A 19,004-nucleotide genomic window follows, 5' to 3' on the forward strand; every position below is an offset into this window, starting at 1 on the left:
TGGGCAGCTCTGTTCCTAAGGGAACTGTGACTTCAGAGTCCTTTGCCTGTTTATGGTGCAGAACAGGAGAGCCACGGTGTCTGCGCATATAGGATAGGAGTGACCAATACATTGCAACATGATCAATACACTCAGAACGATCAGTCAACTGCCGGTGATGAGTTATTATCTAACTATAACAGGCGTCATTTTATCTCTTCAGAATGTGCTGACTCAGCCTCCCTGGCCCAGAAACAGGAATCCCCTTGAAGATCCCAAACAATGGTTCCAGACATAGTCACACTTCCACATGGGATGTCCTTCCAAAGTCATCCTCTGCTTGCTGTCAAAGCAGCTCCCCAAGACGTGAACAGATGCACAGGTTAGACCATGGGTCTGAAAGTGTCTCTACTCAGCCTAGGTTAGACCATGGGGACTGTAAGTGTCTCTGCTCAGCCTAGGTTAGACCATGGGACCTGAAAGCGTCTCTGCTCAGCCTAGATTAGACCATAGCCTGAGAGTGTCTCTGCTCAGCCTAGGTTAGACCACGACCTGAGAGTGTCTCTGCTCAGTCTTCTCACTGTTATGTGAGAAGAGGGTCCACAAGGCTGAGTGACTCAGCTCAAGTCCCCAGAGAGTGTGAAAAACACTTACTCCAAACGTCACGCTGACTCACATGTTCTTTGTGGAAAAAAGACATCACAGGTTGATTTCTCGGATAAGAAGTCTTTCAGATTTCAGGGAATTCTCTCTTTGGTCAATTTGGGAGGAATATTTGTACATAATGAGATATTTAGGGGATAAGACCCTAATTTAAATTCATTTATGTTTTGTATGTACCTTATGATAGCTATATCCTTAAGGTAATTGTATGTGACTTTTTTCAGTAATTTAGTGCCTGGTGCAAAATGGCATGACGTGAATTGTGATGTCCCATTTAAAATGTTGGAGATTTTGAAGCATTTTGAACTTTTAGGTTTTCAATTGTTCTATACAATCTTCCTACACTAAATTATCCTCTGGATAAGACTACCTCTTCCCATGCCGTGGTGGCATCAGCCCTTGAGAGGCAGAGGCAGGAGGGTTTCTGAGTTCAAGACCAGCCTGGCCAAACAAGAAGTCCCAGGGCAGCCAAGGCTACACGGAGGAACCCTGGCAGCTGAGGCTACACCGAGGAACCCTGGAAGCCGAGGCTACATGGAGGAACCCTGGCAGGCAAGGCTACACAGAGGAACCCTGGTAGCTGAGGCTACACGGAGGAACCCTGGCAGCCGAGGCTACATAGAGGAACCCTCCCTCTAAAAACCACTTTTTAAAAATCCAAGACTGCTTCTTAAATTAAATTGATAAGCTTCTTAAAAACAGCTCCCTAGAGCTGGGCATGATGGCAAAGTCCTTATTCCCGGCACCCAGGAAGTGTAAAGAGGAAGAGTTTGAAGCCTGCTCCAGCGGTGTAGACAGACCTAGTGTCAAGGAAACAAACAGCTTCGTACAGGAATTTTAAGGGGGTGGGGAGCTGGTTCCCGAGACTTTAGAGTTACAGACTTGAAGATGCTTTCCCCTTTGCCCCATATTCAGGAGGGAAAAAAATAGACCAGGAGGAGGGAGAGGGCACTAGAAGGAGGCACAGCCCAGCAACTCAGAGGTTCAGAGTCATTTGGAGCCCAGGGACAGACACTCCAGTTACCTCACTGACGAGCTGTCCAGCCTTCTTGGCCTGCTCTAGGTTGAGACTCCCCTGGGTCAGCCACCCGACTCCCTTCATCCATGCCAGGTCAGCTTTGTACTGCAGCTGTGGGAGAAAGTCACCATGTTCTCATTCCATACACACAAAGGCCCGGCCAAGTGGGTGTAAGTCAGGAAAGTGCCAATGTGTCCTCCCGGAAAGCTGCTCCCCGTTGGCGCCCTTGGGATTGAGATCAGCATGTTCCACCTTGGTAGCCTGGCCGAGAGGAGCCTCTCATGTTGTTTGCCCAGCAGTGTGTCCCTATTAGCCATCTTGACTTTCACACTGGCTCCAGGCCCCACCCCAGGCTGAGTCTCCTCCACTCTCCTGAATTTTTCTTTCTCTCTATCTGTCTTCCCTGGACCTGGAATAGCTGTGGTTCTTCCAAGTTCTCTGAGTGACACAACAGATTCACTCATGGGTTCAAATCACTCTCAGAGGGCATCAAATGGCAAGGGACATGGGCGGAACCAAGGGACGTGGGCGGAGCCAAGGGAAGTGGGCGGAGCCAAGGGATGTGGGCGGAGCCGAGGGAAGTGGGCGGAGCTCGCAGCTGGTGACCACTTACCTCGCTCTGGAGCCCATAGGCTTTCTTGGCCCACCTAGTCTTCATGTCTTCAGGCAGTACCGTATACTCATGCAACCTCTTTCTGTAGTCGACGTCGCTGGCAAGAGCTTGGGCCTTTGTGGCATGCTTGAGATTTACCATGTCCATGGGCAGGTGGAAGTGGGTCTTACTCTCTTCAAACCCTTTCTTATACTCAACCTTGAAGGCGACAAAAGAAGACTCATTGATTCAGTGAGCAGATATTATATGAAAGAGAGGAGAGACTCGGGCTTTCGGTAGAATTCAGCACTCTGGGTGAGGCCACCTGTCTGGTGGAAAGGTGGCCCCACGTCAGTGTCACCAAGGTCACACTGGTGCTGTTTCCTACCCCCTTGTTTCTAGAACTGTCTCTTACCAGATGTTACCCTGTGCATGGCAGTTGCAGCACAGAGCACCATCTATGCTTTCTGCAGAGGCTTTCAGAGGCATAGCAGCAAAGCATGAGCTACAGAGCAAAACTGCGAGCTGGACAGCCTCCGGGAAGTTAAGTCACCTCCCTAAGGTCTCGTTTTTCCTTAAGGAAACCATTGGGATGCATATTGCTATGGTAGCAGAAATGTGCTCAGGAGAGGAAGCATCACATGCGAACAAAGTATGTTAATGATGAGAACACATTGATGGTGATGGTGGTAAGAATGATGGATGACAACATTGGTTTCCATGGAAACAATGATGATGACTGGTGGTGGTGGGGATGGCGGTCACAATATCAGTTACTTAGTGGTGGGGATGGTGGTGGCGGTGGTAATAACGGCAGTGGTGGGGATGGTGGTAACACTGGTTTTAACGGCATATGGTGAGAAAAGATAGCGTAGAGTGTTAGGAGGGTTATGGTGCCAGGTAGTAAGAGCTGTAAGGCCTGACTCTCCTCTTCTACCGCTATGGATCACAGCTCAACTACAACAGTTTGTTGTCCACTTAAAATGAAGCCCAATTCCATTTCTTCCTGTCTCTTTATGCTTCATGACCACACACTTCACAAGACACACTCTGTGATGCATCTCAGTGCAGGACTTTAGTGCCCACTCCCTCACTTCCCTGGAGCTGTGGACTCCTGAGGCCTGTCAGGGAACCGTGCTCAGCCGCTCTGCTGAGCTGCCTGGCTTCATCGCTTGGCTTGAGAAGGATGATGCGGGGACTCTGTGCTCATGTGTCCATCGTGCAGACTTTTCACTGGGGAAAGACTTGACTGAAAGCCACAAGTGTCCCTTCCAGGATAACTCTGCTTTCCCAGTGACTCTGCAACCCACCTACTGTGGTCCTTTGTAGGTGACACTTAGCAGTGTCAATTTCCTGGCATTCTAGTTGTTTACAACAGCATTCAAGTTGCCTGGAGCCTGGGATGCCCCAGCTGCCTGCAAATATTTTGATCACTCTGTGCTTGTGACCACAAATTCACCCAGAACATCATCACAATACATTACAAGCTGCTGCTCAACGCCCTGCTATGATGCAGAAAGGCTTTGTCCCCACTGAAAGTTATGCTGAGGTTTAATTTCTCAACAGTAGGTGGTGGTAGTGGTGCTGGTGGTGGTATTGTTGGCAGTGGTGGTGTTGGTAGTAGTGGTGGTTTGGGGTGGTGATGGTGTTGGTTGTGGTATTGTTTCTTGTGTGGTAGTATTGGTGGTAGTGGTGGCAGTGGTGGTGGTGATGGTGGTGGTGGTGACAGCGGCAGTGGTGATGGTGGTGGTGGTGACAGCGGCGGTGGTGATGGTGGTGGTGGTGACAGTGGCGGTGGTGATGGTGGTGGTGGTGGCAGTGGCGGTGGCGATGGTGGTAGTGGTGGCAGTGGTGGTGGCGATGGTGGCGGTGGTGATGGTGGTGGTGGTGGTGGTGGCGGTGGCGATGGTGGCGGTGGTGATGGTGGTGGTGGTGGCAGTGGCGGTGGCGATGGTGGCGGTGGTGACAGCGGCAGTGGTGATGGTGGTGGTGGTGGCAGTGGCGGTGGCGATGGTGGCGGTGGTGACAGCGGCGGTGGTGATGGTGGTGGTGGTGGCAGTGGCGGTGGCGATGGTGGCGGTGGTGACAGCGGCGGTGGTGATGGTGGTGGTGGTGGCAGTGGCGGTGGCGATGGTGGCGGTGGTGACAGCGGCGGTGGTGATGGTGGTGGTGGTGGCAGTGGCGGTGGCGATGGTAGTGGTGGTGGTGATGTTGATGGTGGTGTTGTTGGTAGTGTGGCGATGGTGACGGTGATGGTGACGGTGATGGTGACGGTGATGGTGACGGTGATGGTGGGACCAAGTACCAGTGTTTGTTTCTTGGGCACAGCCCTCATGAATGCATTATTGCTGCCTCTCCCAGGGCTAGATTAATTAGAATGAGAACAAATTGGTAATACTAAAAGCAAGGCCACCTTGTGTTCGCTCTCTCGTCCATACATTCACTCCCCTTTACACTTTTTTTCATCCTGTGTAGCACGAGGCCCTTGCTAGATGCAGCTAATCATCCTCAGACTCTGGAGCCTCCAGAACTACGTGACAGAACAGAGCTCTTTCTTTATAAAGGGTCATCTCTAGCATCCTGTCTCAGCAGCAAAGTGATGGGCTAAGACGCTCTCCCACTTGAGCTAAGCTCTGCAAGGGGAAACTTGTGAGCTGTTCCCCCTCACAGCTCTAGTCTCTTGCTTGGCAGCTGCTTGGCACACATCTGTAGCATAAGCAGATGAATTCAAGCACCTGTGCGCCTTGATCAACAGACGCTGTCATCCTCAGGGACACACAGCTCACACACTCTTAAAGAACACTATGCTTTGGCAAAAATGAAGGAAGCAAACAAGTTCCTGATATAAGCCAAGAAAGGAAAGAAAAGCATTGCAAGTGGAAGGCAACAGCAAGGCAAGCGCTGCCTAGGAGGAACCTTTTAAAGCACAGCTGTCAGGTGGGAGCAGGGGGTGGCAGGAGGAAGTTTACCTCGCTGTTCATCTTGGCCACCTGCAGGGAATGCAGAAGCTTAGAGTCGGTGGTTCCCAGGACTCTGCCTTTTGTTTTTTCATATTCTTCTTTGTATTTAATCTTGAGAGGAAGAAGAAAGTCTGGCATGAGCGAGAGAGAGAGACTGCCACAGAAGGGACTCTGACTTTAACAAGTGCAAAGAGTACAATTCTGGGAAGGGAAAGAGCCCCCTCCGTCTTCCTCAAACCCAGAAGATTGAAGTCTTGCAATGTTTACAATGTTAAGAGTCATTATTTTTCCAGCAAGCGGCTGGCATCTCATTGGAAGCATTGCTCACACTTTACGTTTCCAAGTTAACAAGAAGAACCTACGCTGCTAGCGAGCTCCCCCGAGGCCTTGGCAGCCAGCAGAGACATGGCGTCCAGCTTCATCTCAAATCCTTTCCCCCTTGTCTTCTGCCAGCCTTCTTTGTACTTCACCTGACAAACACAAGCACAGGTGAGTGGGCGCTGCTACCCACCCGTCTGCCCAAAGTTGAGAGGACTTTTCTTTAAAGCAAACTTGGTTTCTTTCCTTGGTGGCCGGCAGGATAGTCCTGGCTACTATTACCAAGATGGTAACAGCAGCCATTAACACAGTCCACTGATCCTTAAGGCCACTCACAAGAGACAGAAGAAAGAGAAGACCCTCATTGCCTGGTCATGTGACTTTGGGCCAGTACCTCTCTGAGCTGTGGCTGACCATTTGCAAAATGTGTGGAACATGAAGGCAAATCCTAAACTGCCGAGTGCTGCCAAGATGCAAGGGATTGATCCTGCCCGGAACAGGGAGAGTGTGAGGTCCCTTCCTGAATGCTTTGTGGACACTAACTACAAATCTTCACACAAGCTAAGAAAGCTCAGGAAATGGGAGAGATTTGCTAGAGCCGTGCAGATAAAAAGAGTACAACATGGCCTTTGAATCGAGCTCTGTCTCAGAGCATACCATGCCACCAATGGTGGGGGGGTGTGCAAATTCCTCTGCCGTGTAACTCTGTGTCATGTCACACATTATACCCTCTACCTCAACATGGAGCAGTCCTGCAGAAAATATTAGTCTCTGTTTTTTTCATTCTCCTGCCCCATAAATCCCACCTAGGCTAGTGGTATAGCCACAGTCTACTCTGTGACTCCATGTGGCTTAGACCAGACCAAGATTATTCTTGAAACTTAAAATCTCTCACGTAAAGTCACCAGTTAGTCACCAGGATGATGACCACGATGGTGATAAGTGTGCATGTTCACATACCACACGTGTCCATACAAGAATTACATTGCTATGAATAATTCCTCCCCGGGGACTGACCACATGTTAAATAAAAGATGACAAAATTCCAAATCACACTGCCATAAATGCCCTAGAAAAGACTCTTCCTTGGGAGACAAGTAGGCCCTGCTTGTTGGACCATTTCCACACTCACACTGAGTGTTCCCCACCTTGCTCTCACCTCACTAAATAGTTCAGCGTTGGTCCTGGCCTTCGCCAGCTGAGGAGCGTCCTGGGGCAGTGTGTAGTTCAGCTTGTTTCTCTCATAGTCAGCACGGTAATTCACCTGTAGGGTTTTAAATATGTCTGCAAGGTTTGTGTACAGCAGGAAGAAGACAGCCTTGGGGACAGCATCTGCTTGCCACTTCCCTCTGACTCCCATTGCAGAGAGGGAGTGCCTGGGAAAGGCTTTTTATAAGAAAACCTGTGATCTGGGGGAGCATTCTGAGTTAACTGGTAGACGTCAAAAGGAAACTGAAACAGTTCACAAGCGCAGTCAAACTTGTGAGTTTGCAAGGTGTCCTTAACTTGCTACGGTGCTGAGCGCTTTGCTATATGCAGGCTAGACTCTCGCCAGTAATCAAAAACCAATATCAACAGAAATAACTGATAATGTGTGGTCATCAAATGTACATCTGGGAAAACACATCTGAAATCCCATGTGCACAAAAGAGCTAAACAGACAGGTGGTTTCCGGTGAAGACCATAACACCGTCTGTGAGGAATGCTGCTCAAAAGTTAACCCTGGACCTCAGAAATTGGTGAGAGTTGGAGTTATTGTTAGTTTTTTGGTGTGCTATATTAAAATTAGAGAAACATGTTTCATTCTTTTTTACTTTTTAGGGACACATACTAAAATATTTACAGATGAAGGTGGATAGTGTCTTGGATGTTCCTCACAATAACAGAGAAGTGGAAAGTGGGAGGGGGCACGCCGATGAAACAGGGTGGGCCACGAGTGGATAGTTATGGAAACTGGTACTGGGAGCTTCAGTATGCTTATATAACTGGCATCCTCTATAATAAAAAGTCTGAAAGCAAGGGTATCATTTCATGGTTGTAATAAACATTCCAGCGTTCCTAAAAGTAAAACCTTTGGGGGTTAGACATCCAGAGGCCTCACGGCAATTGCAGAATTCCCATGTGGGCAGGGGCATGCTACTACGCACATGGCTCATTTGCTGGGCGTTGATTTTTGCTTGAACGATCTGCGGTGTGTTCGTCACCGAGCTGTACTTCAATTTGTTGATGCTCTGCCTGTAGTTGACCTAGGCAAAAACGGGCACAGGAAAGGTCATTTGCTGTTATCCCTGTGATGTGCTTGGCTCCCTTCCTCAGCTGTGTAGTGATTTTTCAGGGAACTAGAATAAGAACGGAAACTTCCAAGGGGATACCAGTAGACATGCCAAGCCAACAGGCAGAGGGGGCTGCATGAGATGGTGAGTAACGCTGGGAGGCAACGCTTAGCAGAGATCGGTTAACTCAGAAGTGGGCAAAGGAAACACACATCCTTACATTGCCAACTAGAGCAATGCCCTCCCATCTGCCCCCATACACACACACAAACAGAAGTAAAGTCACTGGCAATAGCAAGAGCTGGCAAGGATGAGGTAACTGTGGGAACTCTTAGCACTGCCGAGACCTTGGAAACCACGCTTGGAATCCAGAACGGCATTTGAGAACATACACAAAGTGGCTGTCCCAGTAAACCTAGGCCTAGGTTCACTGTCGGTGAAAATGGACACAGGGTCACTTTATAAAACAATCAAGAGGCTGGAGAGATGGTTCGGTGGTAAGAGCATCATAGGATTTGCAGAGGAATTTAGTTTCCAACACCTACGTCAAGTGACTCATAAACGGCAGTAACTCCAGGAACATCTATGCTTCTGGCTTCCCTGGCACTTAGGAGTACATGCCCACATTTAGGCACATGCACACAATTAAAAGTAAGATAACACTTAACAAGAATTCAATGTGTGTGTGTGTGTGTGTGTGTGTGTGTGTGTGTGTGTGTGTGTGTGTAATTTTTCTGTATTCTACACTTCATTAAAAAGATGTGCTGGGCTAGAGAGATGGCTCAGTGGTTAAGAGTGCTACTTGCTCTTCCAAAGGTCCTGCAACCATATGGTGGCTCACAACCACCTATAACGTGATCTAATGCTCTCTTCTTGCCTGCAGGTGTACATGCAGACAGAGCATTGTAATCATAATAAATAAATAAATCTAAATAAAACTACATTTGTTTAGTGTGCATGCGTGTGTGTGTATGCGTGTGTGTGTGTGCATGTGTGTGTGTGTGTGTGCCTCTAGATAGCAGATTTCGTTTTTAAAAATGCCAATTATTTTTGAAAGAGTAAAGTGTTATCAGTCATCCAACCAGCTTATTTCCTTTAACTGCACCTGACCGTGATCCAGAGTGGAAGGAAAGGGAAACTGAGGAAAGATCTCAAGGCCTGGGTTTGTGGCCAGAGGCTAGGCCACATGGGAGGGAACTGAGAGGAGATGAGCAGGAAGCCCCAAAACCTCGAGGATCGGGTGACATTGTGGCTGGCCAATGACCTTTGTCACAATTTCACTCACCTGAAATCCAAGGAAGAGCTCATCACCAAGGCCCTTCCCACCCGCCTGGCCTCATCCACTGTTTCAACAGACATAGAGTGTGGGTGGAACAAGCACAATTAGACACAGCCCTGCCCACGCGGGTCTCCAGGTGAGTCCAGCTGCCTGTTTCCCCTTCTGACAGAATCCCTCAGAACCCCTCAGCCTCTCCACACACAGACGCCAGCTGACTGCTGCTTGACTCACAGTGGTCGCTCCCTACCGAATGCTTCCCTGTTTCCTGACTGCCTAAGTCTGGTCAGTGTAGTCTCATTACCCACTGTCCTCTCTGCTTGGACTTCTCACGTGGTCGCATGAATCAGCACGGGGCACACACTGGCTCTGTTTTCCAGTTATTGCCTTGGCAGTAGCTATAAAACTAACTCACATTCTTGTACGAACTATTGCGACATTCTGAGCCAATGTGCGTGTTCATCAGCCCAACTCAGTTGTCCCATGATGCATACGTGTTTTAAAGCATGTAAACGTCAAGTGTATACACACGTTATTGACATGTTTAAAAATAAGTGTATAAAATCCTGGCTTGAGCAAGCCTTCACTTGACTGTTTCTTGCATAATTTCCCAGTCTTTAAATTCTACAGCACGTTATCATTTCTAGAGACACAAGTCCAAGACCCAGGGCTTTCCAAGTTTGGTTTTCAACATTTCCTCTTGCAAAGTGTTTAACGGATCATTTCTGTTACCCGACCATTTCATGCTTGTGTACAGTGTGTCTCAATCACTCTCTTCCCCACACACTCTCATCTTCCTCCCATCCCCCCAACCCCTCTGTGCCCCCATCCTTACCAGTTTCTTCCCCAAATTCATGACTTTTGTTTTCATTTTATGACCCTTTTAGTTTACCCAGATTGGGAGCATCAGTTGGCTCCTGGAGTGGTCTCCAAAGGGTATACAATTGAAGGCAATAATCCCCAGCCTCGCCCTAAGTCTAGCAGAAGCAAATAGTTCAACAGAGAGAGATAGGCTGCCCCTCCCCACATGCCTGACTTTTGCTAGGTCTACTCTTGTGTAACTCCCTGACTGAATTTGAGAGAATCCATGCCTGCTACTATAAACAGGGTCAAAAACAAAACAAAACAATTCATGATGAGGTCTGGAGATCACAGGACCCGGGGCGGGTTTGGGAGTCTGAATACAGTTGTGTAGCCAGCCTGCATAACACTGTGCTGATGTCTAACTATCGATGCCTACACCCACGGACAGCGCTGCCATCTGCCTTAATCAGAGGAGCTTCTCCTTCAGTAAAAGACATAAATGCAGAGACTTGGGGATGCGCAAGACGCTGAGAATGAGTCGTGGATATGTGTGCATCCCAAACAAGACATCCATACCGTCCTCCAAGGCTCAGGGAATGCTGCAGAAAAAAGGGAGGCAGGAGAACGCAAATGCCAGACGGTAGGAAGAAAGGCTGCAATCGTCAGCTTCTGGGTAAGATAGAGCCATCGCAGCCACAAACTCCCAGGCCATGCCTGCTCCAGGTTCCTGATCCCAGTCCACTGTCATTTTAAGAGCTGGCAAGTAAGTCCGTATTTTAAGAGAATCAGTGACATGCATGAAATAAACCCAAGAGCCACCTTGGACGTGATGGCTTCCAGCTCGCTTATCCCAAGTCTTCTCTCTACTCACTTTATGTATGACCAACACAGGGCACTCAGCTCCAAGAGCTTCCCTCATGCTAACTTACCTAATCCCCCAGCCATCCTGCAATGATCCTACCTTACAATGTAGAAAGGGCAGCGTGGGGAACTAAAAAGAGTTGCTCAGCTAGTGAGGGGTGAGAGCTACATCCGTCATCCCAGACCAACTGGCAAGCTGATCCTCAGGCTGCTCCCTTCAGTCTATGCTCTGTTAGCCCTGCTCACCAGGAACATTTGGGATTATTACTTACAGATGCATGGGGGTTCCCCATGGAGGACTTTTGACTTGTACTTAGACCAGGAAATCTATTCCATGAGCAAACAAATGACAGGTTAAGTTTGTCTCTAAAACAGCACATATGGACCTTAAGGCACTGGGTGGACAGCTCTGTTGGGTTTGGAGACTGTTACTTTAGTGTTTTTTCACTAATAGTTCAAGGAGAAAACACTTCATGTGTCTGGAGTATATAGGGGAAACTGGCAATGTAAAGTCATTTCAATGTCAGCTACTAATGAGATTAGAGCTATGACTGCCTAATGCATTAATTCAGAGGGAAAATTATCAACTCATAATAGTCTTATTAGGATTCAGAACATCACAAAACTGTATTTTTAAAATAGCACACTCCTTCCTGATAGTTCTGCACGAAATATGTCACACTGAGCACAATTACTTTTCTCTGCAGGACATAATTAACAGCCTCATGATTAGTTTTGCAAATGTTTGGCCATTGCTTCAATCTGCATCCGGAAAGTTCTATGTTAAAGATAGAGCCCCATTTTAATTATATTAGTGTTTATAAAAATCCATCTAAAGGAATGCCCTCTCACTAAGGATCCATGCTATATTTAATTTCGTGGCTCTTTTGCCACCCTGAAGGCCAGCAGATGGCAAGACCACAAACTCTTGAAAAACTTCCTGAATGTTAATAATCTACGACAAAAATAATTTGCTCAAAAACGTATCAGAGCCAAGACATTAAGAGGAAGGAAGGAAGGGCACATTTGTAGATCAGCCCCACTCAGCCACAGCTGGTTCTGCTACAGAGGACATAACTACCCGTTTTACCTGGTGTTTGGGTTTTCCTCCCTGCAGGTGCAAGCCAGTAACAAACCAGAGCATGGTGCACGTGCCTCCAGCTTAGATGCCATCTCTCAACCCAATCTCCACTGCCGCCTACGTCAGCCCTGAGTTAGCTACAACATCTCAGGTGTATCATTTCATGGTGGCTCTACAGACTCGAGTGAGGCAGAGGATGACATTACAACGTGAACACAAAGCTACAGAATCATCTCACCTGTTTGTGCTGTTCCCTAACTCGGCTGCAAACACACACACTCATGGTTTTATTTTTAACTGCTAAGAAGCCCATGAGGTATTTGGAACCCAAAGTAAAGATGCTTTGGTTTCATTCGGATAAGACAAGTGCGTCAACCTAACACAACTCCCTGGGGAAAAAGGTACATGAGGTTTTGGTCCCTTCAGTCTTTCCAATTTCCATCCCCTACTTCGTCCACCTTCTCAGATCCTGCTCACCCAGTAGTAAGCTGCCATCTACCAACTCCTATTCCTAGATGGTCTAGACATTGCTTCACATTCAGCCAAACCAATCTCATCACATCTACTCTCAGCAAAAGAGACAGGGTGGAAAGGTCCCAAATGGTCACCTGTGCTGTGCCCACAGGAGCTGAAGGAAAGCGCCCTGGGCAGTCAGTGAACACACGCAGACTTACTTACTAGATTGTAGACTGAGGATTGCCTCCTCTGGCTAACTATCAGGTCAGCTTGTTTTTTGAGAGTGAATTAATTTATCTTTTTCCTTATGTTTTTTTCCTGTATTTTCTAAAATATCAATACTGAACATATAATAAAAGTACTGTGATAGCAAAACAGTAATTTTAATTAATTGTATTATTTTGTTTGGGGGGGGTGCCAAACATATATAAGCTCACTACTGGAATAAATAGGGAATTATCTAGTCCTCTCTGTCCCTCTGTCTGTCTCTGTCTGTCTGTCTGTCTCTGTCTCTCATTCTCTGTCTCTCTGTCTCTGTGTGTGTGTGTGTGTGTGTGTATGTGTCTGTCTGTCTATTTGTGTGTATATGTGTGCATTTCTCTGTGACTCTCTGTGCCTTTCTCTGTGCCCCCCTCTCTCCCGTCCCTCCCTCCCTATCTATGTTTGCCAATATGCCCTGAAAAAAGTGTAGTTAACATCATCACTCATTCTTAATTTGTACTTACTTTATCTTTCGTGTACCATGTTCTAATTTTTGGAATAATTATTATAAGTGTGTTCAGCAGACATAGCTCTCCAAATTCTCAGAGGAGAAATTAAGCTTTAGGATATGTTCAAGACAAGAGCAGAGTCACCCAAATTTTACACAGGAACCGAGTTTTTACTTGTGCATGCATAGCCTTCCCAGGGAGGGGCCAGGCCCCTTCCCAGCCCCTCCAATCTCCTATACATCGACGGGATTTTTTCCTTCCCATTTTGCTGCCCAAGCCTTACTCCACACATAGCAAGCCACAGAATGAAAGGGCAGTGGGGGACTCACGTCCTTCAGGGGGGCCAGTTTCATTGCTGTCTGGTAGAGTGGAGTGAGGGTGGCTGGGTAGTTGTAATCTACAACGTGGTGTTTATAATCAGCCTTGTAGGCAACCTGAGACCCAAAGAAAAGAGAAGTCAGAATCAGCTCCCACTTTCCCCCAACCCTTTCTGAATGTCATAAATATTTTTAAATCATTAGAAACAAAATTAACTCGCATTCATCACCTCAAAAGAAAATTACATTATGTTCACACTTCTACCTTTAACTAATTTGAATTATTCTTAATTACTCCAAAATTAGTCAACTTCCATATGTCATAAATGTATCTCTCTTTTTAGTTATGAGACCTCTCATATCTGTTTAAAAATGAGCCCTTACACACAGGTATACAATGAGAGTGCTTCTGGGCAAATGTCAAGAAAAACCAATGAAAAGTTAAAAACATCAGAGTACTTTAGTTATTTTCATAACAGTCAACGTCAGCATCGTCAGGCAGAAGAAACGCCGCAGGTGGGTGTTTTGGATGTGAGCCATCTTCTGTAAGTGCTCATTACCTGTAAGGCTCAGAACCTGGTGTATCTGTGAACTAGACTGATGAAGCCAAAGAGAGGTCAGGAGCTTCCATGCTCTCCCTGGTGTCTGGCTATCCCGTGAAATCCCACAGCCTTTCCAATAGGCATCGCACATGTCTACACCGCCACATCTTTCAGAAGTGGAGTGTTTTATTGCATTGAGCCAATTACAACAGATCCTTCAAGCCAAAGAGAGCTAACGGAGGCTGCTGGGCCTCTGGCATTCTTTATTGTGTTTAACTTTTAAAGATTTCTGGGCGTCTGGTTTTATGTATCAAAACATACATAGTTTTAAAGAGGGGGGGGGATAAAAATAATTAGCCAAATTCTTCACACCCCAGCCAGCTGATTCCCTACCATTCCCTAAACACAACTCACATTGCTGGCCAGGCTGCCAACTTTGAGTGCGTGGAGCATGCGTCTGTCCATACCGACTCCTTCATAGTGGCCTCTCAGGTGAGTCTCATAGTCCTCTTTGTATTTATTCTACAAGGAAACAGCAAATTTATGGTGAGAATTTCCCAACCAGATGGATGTAAACTATTTATCTTAATGGTCTAAGTCTAACAATAAACATGACTGCACTACTTGGCAGGGGGTAGTTTTATTTTAAACAACTTACATTTCAAAAAAGCACAAGAACTTGATGACAGCCAGGCAGACAAACACGTGTCATGGAGAACACCAAGCAGACTGGATGTGTTTGTTCATTTTTACATGCTTAGGTTTAAATTTGCCAGACTTTTCCAGTGTGGCAATGCACCATGACAGTATAGAGCTGGCAACAGACAGTCAGCCCTCTGTATCCATAGCATCCACACCTGTGGCCTCAGCTATGCAGACTGAAGATATTTGAAAAAGAAGGTTGTATCTGTATTAAACATGTGTAGGCTTTTCTCCTACTGTCTTGCCTTTTAAAATTCAGAAGTTCTATTTATGTAGCATTTTTGATGCACTGGGCATTATAAGTAACCTGGAGATTTCCTGACGTCCGTGTGAAGGCTGTGTTTCATATTATACCATTTTATAGAAAGGATTTGGTGTCTGAGTACTGGAGCATCTACCAAGGGGTCCTGAGCCAATCTCCTGTGGTTATTGGGGGATCACTATACACAAAGAATAGAATCTGATCTTTGTCCAATTGCATGATGTAAAAATTGGTCACTATGGCAACCATTTGGAAAAATGATTCCTGTCCTAAATGCTGTTTATCAAATAAAAGGAAAATCAAAATGGAATGAATACATCTTCAAACCTTCTCTGAGAAAAATCCAAATTTGCAAATGTTGCTCTAGCATACAGCTGGCCACATGTAAAGTGGGGAACTCCCATCTGGCTCTCCAGCAGGCTATGGAGGTTAAATGCGTTCTCATGTACCGGCTCAGAAGCACAGAGTCACGTGAGAGGAGACACTGCGTGCTCAGTCCAGTTCCCATGCTAGCCTCAGCAACTGGAGCTGCTGCCCTGCCACACAGACAGGATGTACAACCACAGTCACTATGGTCGAGCAGGGGAACGCTGGGGTCATAGGTCACTATGGCCAAGCAGGGCAACACTGGCGTCATGGTCACTATGGTCAAGCAGGGCAATACTGGGGCCATAGCATCATTTGATAATAAGCAGAGTAATCCCAGGAGATGCTCTTGATGCAATGTACCATAGACCCACATGTATGTCTCTCTGTGAACACATGAAGACAGCTGAACAGAAATGCTTTGTACCATGCACCCGAAAGGCCATGCTTCACCAAGACACAAGGATATAGTCACATCTCAGGAGGCCCGGAAGCTCAGCTCACAAAACGTGCCAGGCAGCCAGACGCTTAGATAGTGACTCACATCACTGGTGAACTTCAAGATCTTGCTCGTGTTCCTGAACTGGGGTGTCTCACAGTAGTTGATACTATGACCTTTGCTGCTTTCCAGATCCTTCTTATACTCCACCTTGGGACACCAAACACCAGACGCTTGATAGAGTCAAACCTGAAGTCTTCTTGAGGACATCCCCAAGACTCGACTGGGATGGTTTGCACAAAACTTTCAAGCCAAGTAGGGTAGAGCATACTAAAAGTGTGTGTGTGTGTGTGTGTGTGTGTGTGTGTGTGCATGCATGTATGTGTTCCCTTATAGAAACAAATAATAAAGCAAGTTATTTAATTCTGAAAATTACAAATACGTAGTCCTTGTGGGTAACAGCTACCGTAATGCTTCACACAGTCATCTTAGAGCTGGAAGGCCGGGCTGGCGTCAAGCTCAGTGACAGCGTCTCCCCAGTATGGGGCTCTGCATTAGCCTTGCAGCATCAAATAACAGTTATGATGGTGGCAAAATGATTTTAGGAATGGCGTGGCTACGCTTGGGGTAAAATGTTTTGGGTTTTTAACATGGCATCAAACTCCCAGCTGTGGCCTGTTTCTCCTGAGAGCCCACTACATAGACAAGTCCATCTTAGAGACTCCTCCCACCCACCGTAGACCCACACGTGTGTCTCTCTGTGAACACATGAAGACAACTGAACAGAAATGCTCTACAAAGGAATATAATAAAGGAGCCCACTTAGAGGCAGGCCATCTTTAATCTAAAATGAGCCGAAATTCGAGCTCCCCGGGTGCCTGGGTGCCGGACGTGAGGCTGCGGTTGTGAGTAGACTGAGTCGGTCCCAGGGAATGGCAGAGAGCAGATACCGCTGAGTCCCACTAAGAGACAGCGTCGGCTCCTCTCACCAGATAATCAGAAGGCAAAGGAGATGGAGGAGGCCGTGGGGTCACTCACCAAAGGACTTACAACTCTAATTGTTATAGCGCTTGATAAAGCTGCATGGTGGAGCTATCTATACCTTTTACGTGTGTGCAAGCTGCACTTCCATGCTGGCACTATGATATATGGTTAAAAATGCAAAGCCATGGATGTATTTGAATCTTAACTCTAGCGATATGTCCTTATTTTAAAGTGGGGGCTGGGAAAACGGCTCAGTGTTAAGAGGCCACCGCTCGTCGAGAGGACCTGGGTTCAGTTCCCAGCACCCGTGTGGAGGATCTCCAGTTCCAGGAGACCCAATGCCTCCTCTGACCTCCAGGCAGCACGTGGAGCACAAACATACAGGCAGGCACAGACACACCCACATAACATAGAAGATACTAGAGGACTGAAATAATCTAAGTGTGTGTGCACGTGTGTGTCTGTCCATGCATGTGTGTGCACATATACACACTCATAAGTCCACATGTGGAGGCCAGAGGTCAATGTTGAGTGCCTTTTTTTGTTATTGATTTTTTGTTTTTTGAGACAGGGTTTCTCTATGTAGCCTTGGCTGTTCTGGACACGCTTTGTAGACCAGGCTGTCCTCGAATTCACAGAGATCCTCTTGCTGACCCTGGACCTTGCTGTTTCAGTCACAATGGCTGGGAAGCAAATTTCCAGGATGCAGCTGTCTCTGCTCTTCCTCAGTCCACCCCGTCCCCACCCACAGTGCTGAAGTTATAAGTTTATACCGCCATCTCTGGCTTTTAATTGGGTGCTAGGGATCCAAACTCAGGTCCTTGTGTTCATGTAGCTCTTTCCCCGACTGAGCCATCTCCCCAGGCCCTATAAATATATGCCTTGACAATCATACGTTCAGTTATATATATAATCACATAGAAAAAGGTGTGGCCCCTTTCTATGTGACCAGACTCATCCTGGGTGGTTGAACTGTTGAACATCCCTGACTTGCACCTACCCAATGGCCTCTGGTGCTGCTGCTGTCCCTGAGATCTGTATATCAGGCTGGGCACTTTCCTTTTCTAGGCCTATGAAAAAGGGATGGTGCAATTGTTGCAAAGGTCTACCAGAGCTAAAAAAAAAAAAAAAAAAAAAAAAAAAAAAAAAAAAAAAAGAGATCTTATAGTTACTACATATAGCATATATTGCATGCTAATATGAATTACATATTAACATAATCATTATTACATTATATATCATATAGTTAACAAAATAGATTACTACTCCAGCCTTTGCCCTCCACACAGTCTCTGTGCCGAGTGCTTAAGTTTACAGTGAGAGCCTAGTGGTGGCCGAGGCAGGTCCCAACCACAACTTCTTTCATAAAAATGAGGCCCTGAGCTAGATTTGAGCCGTGAGCTAGATGTAGTCCAAGGCCACAATATGCTGACATCCGCTTTAGAGGGTTAGAACCATCTAGACCTTCTGTTAAAACGCAGAGTCTCAGCCCTCAGCACCCGACCACTACCTCAAAGTGCTCAAGGCTCTTGATGAGGCTCAGGAAAGTGTCAGAGGGTCAGCCATCTGCTCGGTGTCGGACTAAGGCCTGACCATTGTTGGAGCTGCCGCTTAAAGGTCTTCAAGTACTGGACAACAGTGCAGATGACGAGAGCAGTTAGGAAGGAGCTCTAGAGCTCCAACGAGCTTGGAGGCATATGGCCTTGCCAACTAGCCCTGGTTCTGGAAAGGCTTAAACATGGGGTGGGTCAAACAATGTGCACCCTCCAGCAGCTGACCAGCCTGGAAGGAGAGAGGATCCCATGAGATCGACCCAGCTTTTCTGAACTCTGACTCTAGTGCCTAAGAGAAATATGCCATTTAAAACAGTCTAGACTTTGATTCCACACTAATGTAACGATTTATGGTCTTGAAAGTTAGAGCGTAGGGGCGAGAGAGATGGCTCAGAGCTTAACAGTGTTTGCTGCTCTTCCAAAGGACCTGGGTTTGGCTCCCAAGGTGAGCAACAGATAACTACTTATAAATCCAGCTCCAGGGGGATACGGCACCCTCTTCTGGCCTCTGAGGGCACCGGCACTCACATGCACACACACACACACACACACACACACACACACACACACACACACACACACAGTTAAAAAAAAAAAAAAACCAACTCTCTAAAAATTGCATCACCCAGTACTCTGCTGACTGGCACTTCTGAGTACTTAGTAAGAAAGTGTTGAGGCAACAGGGACATTTTCAATTTGTTCATCTTTATATGATTTGGAAACTGGTAACATGAGAACAGGGTGCGTGGCTTCATTTTGCTTGTTTGTTTTGGGGCAGGGTCTCATGTAGCACAAGCTTCCAACTCACTATACAGCCCAGAGGGACCTTGAACTCCTGAGCCTCCTGC

General features: G+C 46.9%; 1 protein-coding gene across 2 annotated transcripts in view; it reads right to left on the reverse strand.

The window, feature by feature from the left end:
* Nrap (nebulin related anchoring protein) overlaps window positions 1–19,004 on the reverse strand; it is a 74,275-nt gene that overhangs the window by 40,046 nt on the left and 15,225 nt on the right. For both annotated transcript variants that reach the window (XM_051146835.1, XM_051146834.1), the window contains exons 12-20: window positions 15,725–15,829; window positions 14,265–14,372; window positions 13,321–13,425; window positions 7,678–7,776; window positions 6,690–6,794; window positions 5,575–5,682; window positions 5,222–5,323; window positions 2,274–2,471; window positions 1,667–1,771 (exon numbers count right to left, since the gene is read on the reverse strand). In XM_051146835.1, the coding sequence (XP_051002792.1) occupies window positions 1,667–1,771; window positions 2,274–2,471; window positions 5,222–5,323; window positions 5,575–5,682; window positions 6,690–6,794; window positions 7,678–7,776; window positions 13,321–13,425; window positions 14,265–14,372; window positions 15,725–15,829 (1,035 nt within the window). The remainder of the gene's footprint in view (window positions 1–1,666; window positions 1,772–2,273; window positions 2,472–5,221; window positions 5,324–5,574; window positions 5,683–6,689; window positions 6,795–7,677; window positions 7,777–13,320; window positions 13,426–14,264; window positions 14,373–15,724; window positions 15,830–19,004) is intronic.

This window comes from Acomys russatus, chromosome 5 (assembly GCF_903995435.1).
Source record: "Acomys russatus chromosome 5, mAcoRus1.1, whole genome shotgun sequence".
Lineage (NCBI taxonomy): Eukaryota > Metazoa > Chordata > Mammalia > Rodentia > Muridae > Acomys > Acomys russatus.